The sequence below is a fragment of the Octopus sinensis genome, linkage group LG23 (assembly GCF_006345805.1).
Source record: "Octopus sinensis linkage group LG23, ASM634580v1, whole genome shotgun sequence".
Taxonomy (NCBI): domain Eukaryota; kingdom Metazoa; phylum Mollusca; class Cephalopoda; order Octopoda; family Octopodidae; genus Octopus; species Octopus sinensis.
This window is the reverse complement of record NC_043019.1, coordinates 28491343-28504180: the sequence shown is the minus strand read 5'-3', so window position 1 is coordinate 28504180 and position 12838 is coordinate 28491343. Positions and strand designations below refer to the sequence as shown.

The 12838-nt window shown below is 36.3% G+C and overlaps 1 protein-coding gene across 2 annotated transcripts in view; it reads left to right on the top strand.

Moving 5' to 3' along the window:
* Positions 1 to 302: 302 nt before the first annotated feature.
* The window catches only part of LOC115223470 (kynurenine/alpha-aminoadipate aminotransferase, mitochondrial), a 26873-nt gene continuing 14337 nt past the window's right edge, over positions 303 to 12838 (top strand). The window contains exons 1-6 of one of the 2 annotated variants that reach the window (XM_029794061.2): positions 303 to 458; positions 5372 to 5458; positions 7499 to 7598; positions 8514 to 8582; positions 10772 to 10901; positions 12492 to 12566. In XM_029794061.2, the coding sequence (XP_029649921.1) occupies positions 407 to 458; positions 5372 to 5458; positions 7499 to 7598; positions 8514 to 8582; positions 10772 to 10901; positions 12492 to 12566 (513 nt within the window). In that variant the 5' untranslated portion in view covers positions 303 to 406. Of the gene's footprint in view, positions 459 to 859; positions 1162 to 5371; positions 5459 to 7498; positions 7599 to 8513; positions 8583 to 10771; positions 10902 to 12491; positions 12567 to 12838 lie in introns of those variants that run through there. The other variant, XM_029794062.2, reaches the window with a different exon arrangement.

Below are 12838 nucleotides of genomic sequence, written 5' to 3'. Positions count from 1 at the left end.
CTTAATCCGTGTGTCTGTCCTTGTTTGTCCTCTGTGTTTTAGCCCCTTGTGGGTAGTAAAGAAATAAGAACTTTTAGCACGCCGGACTTAGCGGCATTTCGTTCTGCGTTCAATGTCCTCTGCGGTCGATTCTGCCTTCCATCCTCTCAGGGTAAATAAAATAAGTAGCACTTAAGTACTCGGTTCGTTGTTATCGACTTCCCTCTCCCCTTAAAAACTGCAGGCTCTCCGTCCAAAATATGAAATCATTACCCAATGAAACGATTGGGCGTGATTTGAAAGAAATTTGATTATTCACAGTGGACTGAACAACTATGTTGAGATTATTTTGTCGCGTCGTGTAGGGGTTCAGGGTGTGGCTTGAATGTTGCTCTGCTAACCCAGTCGAGTTAACAGTAATATAGCTATGTGCAGCAAGTCGAGCAGCGGCGGGGCACACGCCCTCGTTCAATCTAAAGGTAAGCAAATCTAATGCATTTTTTTATATATATAAAATTAATTAAGCCGTGTTTTGGATTTTGAAGCGAAATCAATAACCAATATCAAGATTATTATTATGGTTGTGTGAATAATTTAAAAAAAAAAGTCCCAAATTAACTTTAATTGCAAGTAGAGTTAATCCTTCACTGTGGAATATGTTTCGTAATGATTAATATTTCTCAATCATTAAGTATTATTTAAACATTTAAAATTGCTTGTTAATAATTTTAAGATTGCCATTTTATGAATGAGAGAAAATCATATAAATGTAAGGATATATATATATATTTACAAACAGCGAGCATTGAGAACCGTTTACTTAATTTTTCTTTCATGTGGCCTCAATACATTTGCAACACCGTAATATTGTTGTTGTGATTGATGTAAGCAGTCTCTGCTTTCTAATAGATTTTCGAGATAATAAAAGTTAACGTGATATATTATACGATCTTGCTTGAGATATTGAAGTCTTCTCGATAGCATATATACGGGAAAAAAGGGAGAGAGAGAGAGAGAGAGAGAGAGAAAGGAAGAACCTCCTTATCCCTATCGCTTGTGGTTCTAACAATGTTTACGATCTCGATACTACAGACGTGAGAAACTACGTGTTGTTCTGCTAATGCAATCGAGTTTACCGCTTTGTTTATTTTACTTAAAGACACATATACATATAATCGACAGGTGAGTGGAGAATCATTTTTAAATCGGTGTCCTATATATATATATATATATATATATAATATATATATATATATATATATATATGTATGTATATGTTTGTGTATTATACTTGTTAATGTGAAGAATGTTAATTTTCTTCAAAGCCTATGTCCTGTTTAACCTTTATTTTATTTTAACATCTGTTATCAAAACTCCGTAAGATGGACATGTCGGATGGAAACAGGTTTCGTAAACATTTATGCTGCGTTATCTATGGATTATTGAGTATTTTACAAAAAATTCTATTATCTTTTTATCTAAATCCATACCTCTACTTGGCTTGAAATATACTTCAAGGGGAGGATGAGTAGCGATCACGACCTTTGCAGGGTTTTTAATTCTGGTGGTTGGTGGTGAGAAAGGGACTAAAAAGAAAAATTAAATCTAAATCTGTTGGTGTTTTGGTAACTAGGTATACAGTAAAACTGTATCCAACATTAACCCGCGGCTGTCAAAAAGGGGTCCATCAGGGTTGAGCGAGTTGAACAGCTGGGGGTTCCAGGATACAGTAAAATCCCAAAATTCGGGCCCGTTTTGAGATCATTGTAACCTGCTCGTGCTAAGACTATTATGCATACATATATTTTGGGGGAGGGGGCTAATGCAGCCCCTATTTTGGTTATATTTATGAATATAGCAAAACTAAAAAATATTTTTGGCTAAATTTAAATTCTTTTACTTTATGAATTTATTAATCAATTAAGAAATATGCTATACAAACTCACACACGGGATATATATATATATACAGTTTGCGGTTTTAAAATTTCTAATTTCTCATTCATGAAAGAATAAATTCACCATTAAGTGGGTTTTTACAGCCGTTCTTCGTTACGAAACACTTCCTAAATGTTATGCTATTTTACCGATTTTCTTTCTCCTCGTCTTTCTTTCTGCATGCAATTTCTTCAGCTTGTTTTCTTTCACGAAAAAAACCAAGTCCTTATTTATTTTTTTCGGTTAGTTTGAATTTTAGTAGACGAGGTCCCGCGAATTTAATAAATAGAACACGAGTTAAATTTAGACATCAGTCTAAATTTTCACTTACATTCTGCTGTTGCACCGGAATTGCACTTACATCAGTTTGCAACTGCAGAAAATGTGCAGAAACTATCTCCTTGTTTTGGTGTGTCTGACTTTAATAAAATATAGTCATATGAACTTTTATATTCAGAAGAAGGTCGGATCTAACAGATCAAACTGCCTTTGGGACTAACAACTACCTTCATATAGCTATATATACTTAAACTCGTGCAAACACGAAAGCTTTTGCCTATATAATTAAAGTGCCAGTGACATACTTAACTGTGCACAGTATTCACAATATTAGTAATGCTTTTTACATCTTGCTAAATAACACTTATGTACATATCTCAAGACAATGGCCACAACTCGTACACAGCGTGCACACTTTCCAACGGTTCCTTTTTCTCATGTTCGATTTGCTCTTTCGTTCCACGTCATAATCTCTAGTGTTTTAAAAAAGTTAATATGTCTACATCACAGCACAACCGCCCACAAATACCGCGCAATTTTGATGCCTTCAGTGCACTTTATAATAAATTCTTTCTGCTCTTGACTCAAGGTCTGAAATTTTAGTGAAGAGTTACAAGTCGATTACATCGATCCCAATACGCAACAGGTGCATTCTTTTTTTTAAAACAATTCCGAAAGGAGGAAAGTCAGAGTCAACATCGGCGGAATTTGAACTTATAACCTCAAACCGGAGGAAATGCCGTTAAGCATTTTATCCAAACGCGGTAACGATTCTGCCAACTCGCTACCTTACAACAATATATAATAGAATAATATCATCTCTCAAAAACTATTCATATAAAAGCTTGAAGTATTTTTAACATAGGTACAAGGACATAAATTAAGTGGTGGGTGTGATTAGGTTAACTCGACCCCAGTTCTTGACTATTTCTTCCAGTCTGGAAGGACAGAAGGCAAATCTGTTTGTAATGGAATTTGAACCCAAAACGTAAAGAGCCAAGCTTTTTGTCCAACCCTCTAATGCTTCTCCAAACCAAATGCCCTCATACAAAGTTTAAATGAATGACTTTGTTGCCCAAGTTTCAAGGCATCATTTGTAGTATTATTTTGAAGAGATTCAAGGTGGCAAGCTGATTGAATCGTTAGCATGCCAGCAGTGGCCCAGCAACAAAATTTGCTAAGGGGGTGCAAACCCAGGTCCTAATTTTTTAATGAAAAATGTGAATTTTTCCAATGTTAACATTAAAACAGATGCAGGTATAATAATAATTTTTATTATTATGAGGGTCGGCTGAAATGTTCATAATCTGAGCAAGACACTCTCAATGGAATGTGACCAAATGAAGTTCATTTTCTAACATAGTTCCTCTTACTGTCCACACACTTCCATTAGTAGTTGCAGTGCTTGGGTCGCACTGGTGAAGAAGATTTTCTGTTGATCAAAAATGGTCATCAACAACAGATAAGATGTTCGCATCATAGTGATACTGGTGCTCAGCTGAATGTTTTTCTATGTTGGGAAACAAATGATAACAAATCACTAACATAGGGAGAATGATCAACCAGTTCAAAGCCAGTCACACATAACAGCCATTGAAACCAAGGACTTGTGTGCTGAAGCATTGTCCTAATGAAACAAGACCCCATTCATCAGTTTTTCTGGGTGTTTGGTCTTGATACTTTTGGTCATAACTGCTTTAGGAAGTTGGTATTGAAATTTTCCATTGATGGTGTGATCATTTTGAAGATAGCCAATAAACATAATTTTTTTGCATTAATGCATAGTATATATAATACTGTGAAGTATATTTTGCATATTAAAATGTTTATATGCTGAGCAAGAGAGAGGTTCCAGACTGGTGATGCAAATTCCAAGTGTGGACATACCATTGTCGTATTTCCGAAGATTTCATGGGAAATTCCGAGGGCAAGACTTCCTGGAAAATTGTAAAGATTTTATGGAAAGTTCCGAGGGTGAGACTTCCTGGAAAATTCTGAGGATTTCACGGAAAGTTCCGAGGATTAAAGATTTCCCGGAAAGTTCTGAGGATGAGACGTCCTGTAAAACTCCGAGGACTTCATTAAAGTTCCAAGGGTGAGACTACCTGGAAAGTTCCGAGTTGAGATTTCCTGGAGTATTCCGAGGATGAGACTTCCTGGAAAGTTCCGGTGATTGGAAATTTCCTGGAAAGTTCCGAGGATGAGACTTCCCGGAAAATTCTGGGTACTTTATGGAAAGTTCAGAGGATGAGAGACTGCCTGGAAAGTTCTGAGGATGTGATTTCCTGTAAAATTCCGAAGATGTCTTGGAAATTTCCGAGCATGCGACTTCCTGGAAAACTCCTAGGTCTTCTTGGAAAGTTTCGAGGAAGTGTGTGGACAGTAAGAGGAGAAAATGAACTTCATTTGGTCACATTCCATTGAGAGTGTCTTGCTCAGATGATGAACATTTCAGCCGACCCTCATAATAATAAAAATTATTATTATACCTGCATTTGTTTTAATGTTAACATTGGAAAAATTCACATTTTTCATAAAAAATTAGGACCTGGGTTTGCACCCCCTTAGCAAATGTTGTTGCTGGGCCACTGTATATATTATATATATATATACATATATATATGCACATATATACATATATATATATATATTACGTGATCACGTGACCGACCAGGCTATCAGATGTGGGTACACATCGCTGGTCACAACGCGCTTCACATTGTTTTAGCCATCAAGTGACGCAGGGATTGCCACCACCCCCTGCCGGAGCCTCGTGGAGCTTTAGGTGTTTTTGCTCAATAAACACTCACAACGCCCGGTCTGGGAATCGAAACCGCGATCCTATGACCGTGAATCTGCTGCCCTAACCACTGGGCCATTGCGCCTCCACACACACATATATATATATATATATATGTATATATATGTATATATATATATATATGTATATATATATATATATATATATATGTATATATATATGTGCCTCAAGAATACAACACACCACCCTGTCAAGGAAATGAGACCATGATCTTGCAATCCTGCGTGCAGTTCCCTAACCAACAGGCCATGCACCCCCATGCATATTTGATAGTGTTTGTTTGTTGTCTATGTTATCTGAATTGCTCTAACAACTGTTTGTTTGCTGAACATGAATATTATTTATTCTCTTTCAGGGGATTCCAAAGCAGCAGCCATGAATTATATACGGTATTTTACTAAAATTAGTATGGCCAGGAAACCCTCAATTACAAGATCCCTGGGTATGTTATTGCACAACTAATTAACTGTTTGTTTATTAAGTTTCATTGTCGAAACTTTGTGACCATGTGTGGACCGTTGGCGAGTTTTTCCTCCGTCTTCCCTTCCTTTTCCTATGTTTCTGATGAAGAGCTCTGCTCAAAATGTTAAATCCTACTTCTTTCTTTCCTTTCCTGAGCGTCCAATAACACTATACTTGTTCCAGGTCCTCGTGTTGTTGTGTTTTCTCTTTGTGTTTTCATGTTTAGATTAACTATATATATATCTTCTTCATTTGACTAGGCCATACTGGAGCACCACCTTTATTCGAACAAATCAGCCCCAGGACTTATTCTTTGTAAACCTAGTACTTATCGGTCTCTTTTGCTGAACCGCTATGTTACAGAGACATAAACACACCAACATTGGTTGTCAAGCGATGGAGGGGGAGACAAACACAGACACACACACACAAATTTTTATATATAAAAGTAAGGTCGTGTGTCTGTCTCCTATAATTTTGATTCCTAACTACTCCCATATTTTGCGGTGCAGTTTAACCAAAACCGGGTATCTTATAGTCGTGATTCATATCAAGCCCTTCTGAGTATTAGTGCGCGTCTACGATGAGTTTACGATTTTAAAAATAATTTACCATCATTTTTTTCCATTTTAATGCATTTTTTCGCTATTATATAAGGGAAGTAACTCTCTAAAAATGTCTACGATGAGTCAACGATTTAAAAAAAAAATTTACCATAATTTTTTTTCCATTTTTAATGCATTTTTTTGCTATTTTTTGGCTATAACTCTCTAAAAATGCTTTATAGTTATTTCCCTTACAAACCCGAGCAACGCCGGGCGATACTGCTAGTATATATATAAGGAAGTTTTTGATAGGAATGCTGATTACTATAATATAGCCCTTAAAAAGGTCAGTTACAATAGGAAAATTGAATACCTAGATATTTCTAGCAAGGATTGTACTGATAAATCATAACTTACTAGTAATAATTATAGATTTGATTTTAAATGTCCCAACTCTAAACAGAAGGGTACATATAAGTCAGGGAATGGACATAACTACTGTGAGAACAATCCTTTAATTCCAGTTACTAATGTTCACAAATATAGATATAATTATTTGATAAAAGGTTATAATTCAAAGTTGGTCTATAAGGTGAATAACTTAGGTCATTCTACTTTAGTTCTGGACAAGAGTAACATTATATAGTATATTTCTTATGCCACTCAATTAAAATGTAACTTAGTTGAGGTGGTGTGTAAATTGTTTTTAAAGTACTTCAATAAAAAAATTAGATATTGTGAGATTTTGAATCTGAGATCCATTAAGGTTGCATTTTTGGGTCCCTCGGAATTTATTTCAGGTTATTTCTTCTATTAATGAAAAGAAATTATCCAGTTTTTATCTTCGAGATAACTTGGTTTATACTAGCGAGACTGATTCCATGAGTACCACTCTCATGGCTTTGACCAGCCTGAGGCTATAGTAGAAGACACTTGCTCAAAGTGGCAAGCAGTGGGACTGAATCCGGAACCATGTAGTTGGGAAGCAAGCTTCTTACCACACAGCCACTCCTGTGCCTATATATATATATATATATATATATATATATTTGGAAACAATAAGATAATTACAAAATGAAATATTTTGGCACAAGGCCAGCAATTTCAGGGAAGAGAGTAAGTCGATTACATTGATGCCAGCACTTGACTTTTATTTGACCTCGAAAGGATGAAGTTAAAAAATAATATTAATGTATTTAATATGGGTTTGAAAATCAGTTTTATTGCTATGACAATTTATAATTTAACTCTTTAGCATTTAAACTGACTGTATCCAGCCCAAATATTCTACCTGTTTTATGCCGTGGTGGTTAAGGAATGAGAACCCAGATTCAAAATTTCCCCAAGACTCCTGATGAAGGCTGGAGGGTATATCAGCTGAAACATTGTGTTAACAACAAACAAGATGAGGACAAATATCTGTCAAATGTAAATAATGTATATAATTCAACTTTAATATTCTTTCCATATTTCAGTTGGTATTTTACTGGAAAGTCCTCCAACAATGATATCAATGGCTACTGGAATGCCAAATGCCACTTTGTTTCCTGTAGAAGAAGCATCTTTTAAATTACAGTAAGTACATTGGTATGTTTCTCTTCTTTTATCCTTTTAATGGTGCCAGTCATTCCACTGTGACCATGCTGGAGCACCATCTTCAAAGTTTTAGTTGCCCTGCTTGACAGCTGGTGTTAGTTTTGTTTCTATCCCTGTAACTTAGCAGTTTGGCAAAAGAGACTGATTAGAATAAATATCAGGCTTAAAACAAGCAAGTAGAAGGGATCAGATTGTTCAACTAAGCCAGTGGTTCTCAACCGGGGTCCATATGGCCCCTCTGGGCCCATGTAAGATTTTTAGGGGTCCGCAAAACAAAATAGTAAATTGGAGATCCACAGTAGTGTTTTAAGGGCCCCTGAAAGAATTTTGCTTCAGATGTGTGTATGTGTTGGTATGTATTGCAAGAAACAGGTGGTTTTCTTTCTCTAATATTTTACATAGTTCAACCTACACAAGTTAATGTGTGGAAATACAAAATAGGAATTTTGAAAGAAGTATCTATAAAACTAGTTTTTAAGCATCGAATAGCTATAGGGAGGGGTCCACCAGACTAAAATAGCAATCAAAGGGGTCTATAGATAAAAAAAATGGTTGAGAACCCTTGAACTTAAACCCTTCAAGGCAGTGCCCCAGCATGGCCACAGTCCACTGATTGAAACAAGTAAAAAATAAAAGACAGGGGCCACAGATAATGCCAAAGTGTACAGAACAATTGTTACAGTGAATCTTTTTGTTTCCTTTCTTTTAGTAGCTTAGTCAGAAGTAGAATTTAATAAAGTAAGTTATTTATTATTAGTCATTATAAAGCTGGTATTTGGAACATGAGATTGTAATAAGAACGTTTTAATTGAAATCAGTTTAAAATGAAGAATTTGTGTCATAGAATCAGGTGAATTGGCTTCCGAAGGGTTAATGGTTATATTTTATTTTCAGAAATGGCACCACTCTTTCTATGTCCAAAACTGAAATGCAAAGGGTACAGCAGTATTCAGAAACACAAGGGTATGTTGATGTATTTGTTATAATTTATTTGTGTTGTCTCCTCTCTCTACATATGCTACAATACAATGGCCCATGCTCCTCAGAACTGACTGCTTTCATATCATGTCCATTCATGCAAGCAAGACTCTAGCCAACATTATATGATCAAACACCAAAGAGGTTGGTGTCGGTCTGTGTCAGCAATAATAAAAGTGATAAAAAGGATGAACTGGCTGTAGGCGGTGGGAAATCTAACTGAGTTCTTCTTCAGGGAAAGGTTGAAGGGAGAGAAATTATTGAAACACAGTAGAGCTTTACATCTAAAGAAATGAAAAAACCTGGCTACAACTGATAAGGAATATGAGCTTGATACGTGACTGTATGAGCTTCTTATGTGAACAAGAAGTGGTAGCCATCGGGCAGCCTTCAAGTTCCTCTGTCATCATCATCATCATCATTTAACGTCCGTTTTTCCATGCTAGCATGGGTTGGACGGTTCGACCGGGGTCTGGTAAGCCGTGGAGGCTGCACCAGGCTCCAGTCTGATTTGGCAGTGTTTCTACAGCTGGATGCCCTTCCTAATGGCAACCACTCCGTGAGTGTAGTGTGTGTTTTTTACATGCCACCGGCACAAGGGCCAAAGCTTTTTTAACTCCGTATTTACTTGCTATTATTTATGATTTCATCTGCTTCAAGATTCACTGTTCCGAAAAGAGAATTGTGATGATTGTGTCTGAAATGTTTTTGATATTAGGTCTTCAGTCAGTATTGACCTGGGGTTAAACAAAAGCAACAACGTATGAGCAACACTCAAAAATATCTTTGAAGTGTTATAAATGTGAATCTTTACAATAGCAATGATTTTGACAAGTGAATAAAGATTGAGATATGTGGTCTTTCACCCTACTAGATATAGAAACCAAATTTGCCTTAAATCATACCCTGTTGTCACAGAAAGAGTAAGATACACAAAGTAATATGTTCTCTCTTGCTGAAAGGTCGAGGTTGGATGGTTGGTGCTCCAACATAGCTGTATCATGCTTGAGATTCGGAAGGCATTGGCACTAACATGATTGTTTGCAGCCTCATGTCTGGGGATGGTTCAATTTTGTCCAATAATCTAGTTCATATGTCGCTGTCAGAATGTCATTGTAAACTGAAAATAAAAGTCAAATATTTGAATTGGTTTTTTTGTCATGGTCGACAACTTGAATTGTTTCTATTCAAGATTAACTCTACCTGCGTAAGTGATATAATCTTCGCATTTCTACTTCACTTGCTTAATGCACTGATATCAAATATTGAGCAGCAATGAATGCTAAAGCCATTCATTTGTCATATGTTGCTGCTATTTCACATTTAATTCCAAAAAGAATGTTGCTGAAGATTTCAAAATACCAAGAGCCTCACATAAACCACATATGGTGGTGGTGGTGTGTGTGTGTGGTGGGGCTAATGGTGCTGGCTGCAGCAGCAGTGGTGGCAATGGCAGTGGTTGTACTGGTGGTAGTTATGATGGAAACGGTGGTGCTGGTATAGGTGCCAGTGGTTGTAAGGGATTTAAACCAGGCAATAGATTAAGTCTACCACTCTGGAACAGGAATGGTTCCTTCCTTCAAATGTATTTCTGCACTGTTTCCAGTAACTAATTTTTGTTTTACAAGATATTAAGGCAACTCAGGGAAAATGGTAGAAGATATATACCTAAGCTGATCCATAGTGGAATTGAACCTAAAACTGCATGGTTGGAAAGCAAGCTTAACCACACAGCTTTACCTGCACAAAACACTGTCTTCTTCTTCACCACCACCACTACTTTTTTAATTCTTCTTCTTCTTCTTCTCTTCTTCTTCTTCTTCTTCTTCTTCTTCTTCTTCTTCTTCTTCTTCTTCTTCTTCTTCTTCTTCTTCTTCTTATTATTATTATTATTATTATTATTATTATTATTATTATTATTATTATTATATGTTTGACTTTTGCTTTATATTTGTACAAGTTGGCTCCAAGTCTCACCCAGAGACCTCAAGAGACAACAGGTTGGAAGTTCATGTTGTTGTTATGCCTAGTGTGCCATATATATATATATATTTTTGGTTATTATCATTATTATTATTATTATTATTATTATTAATCAAATTATGAATAAAATTCCCTCACCAATGTTCTTTGTTTTGAAGCACTTTTATTCTATCATATTTCTGTGGTTTCAGCTTTCCAGAGTTAATTAAATGGTTAGGAGACCTACAAGAATACTCACATAATGTATCTGCACTGAATCGGTCTGGTGACCAAAAAATTAAAATAGCTCTTACGTGCGGTAGTCAAGATGGCTTGTCAAAGGTAAGTGCAATGCTAATTAATTTTGCAAGGGAAATTAGGTGACACTAATAAACATTAAATTTTGTCCAAATTTTTGATATGAGGATCTATCATTGTACATTAAAGAACTTCATATCTGGTTTCCAAAAATCCAGAATTTCTAGAAATCCAGAAATACTCTCGTTTTTTTTTCTTTTACTTGTTTCAGTCACTTGACTGCAGCCATGCTGGAGCATCGCCTTTAGTCGAGCAAATCAACCCCAGGACTTATTCTTTGTAAGCTTAGTACTTATTCTATCGGTCTCTTTTGCCGAACTGCCAAATTACAGGGACATAAACACACCAGCATCGGTTGTCAAGCGATGCTGGTGGGGGACAAATACAGACACACAAACATATACACACACACATACATATACTCTTTTACTCTCTTTTACTTGTTTCAGTCATTTGACTGCGGCCATGCTGGAGCACCGCCTTTAATCGAGCAACTCGACCCCGGGACTTATTCTTTTGTAAGCCCAGTACTTATTCTATCGGTCTCTTTTGCCGAACCGCTAAGTAACGGGGACATAAACACACCAGCATCGATTGTCAAGCAATGCTAGGAGGACAAACACAGACACACAAGCACACACACGCATATATATATATATATATATACATATATACGATGGGCTTCTTTCAGTTTCCGTCTACCAAATCCACTCGCAAGGCTTTGGTCGGCCCGAGGCTATAGTAGAAGACACTTGCCCAAGGTGCCACGCAGTGGGACTGAACCCGGAACCATGTGGTTGGTAAACAAGCTACTTACCACACAGCCACTCCTGCGCCTATCATCATCATCATTTAATCATATCATTTAATCATCATCATATCATCATCATCATTTAATTATTATCGAAATACATAACTAGTTTTACAAAAAAACATAATGAAGAGTTTTGTAAAATAACTTTGTAGTTATTAAGTACTTCTAAGATGTTTGGAGCATAAATTAACATGAAATTTTGATGGAAGGTTTTTCATTTAGAATACTTTAACAGAATAAGTTTGTATCATAAAACCAGGAGCAGTCTCAGGTGTTGTTATCAAAAAGGTTAAGATGTTTTGAGTGGGATTTGGAAGAAGAGATTTGGTTGCTATTTCTAGCAATTCATGCAATTCCACTGAACAATGATTTTGTTTGTGTCAGTGATTATTGGTAAAGTTCAATCTCTATATATATAAACGGCAAAATGTCTGTGTGTGTGTGTGTGTGTGTGTCCTTTATACAAATCCACAATTTTTCAGTTAGAGGGCTTGCACTTTCTATGGTCATTCAAAACCTTCCAAGGGTGGTCGTGCACATCTTTACATTTCCCCAGTCACCCCACAAAGCATTAAAAAATCAATAGAAGTGACTTTTTACTGAATTTTCTATCCAAAACCCAATCAAAATGCCCGAGACTTGATATGTTAATTGAATACCAGCTAGCTGTATGTGATTGGTCAGAGATTTGGACAGTACTCGCATGTATGTGCACACGCACACAGCTGTATATGCATGCACTACTTTTTGATAAAATAGAAATGTCTTTAAAATAACAGAATCTTGGTTCTAATTTGCAGTTGTTCGATGCTGTCGTGAACGAAAATGACTACGTTTTGTGTGAGACACCCTGTTACTCTGGTCTTAATGCTGTGGTAAGTGTTTATCATACTCAATAAGTAAAAGTGAATGTATTTGTGTGTATGTTGAAGGCTAGAATTTTGCATTGAGGGAGCTGAAATTTGGCAGAAAGGTACATCATTTCAAGGAAGTGACAGGCCACATTTCTTATTATCTATCCATCCATCCATCTTTTCTATCCATAATTCCAAGGAGGGTTTCGGGGCTTGAGTCCTCAGGCAACTCCTCCAAAAGGACCGACTAGAAGCAACTATCAATACACTTTTTGAATGGATTCAGGACCTAC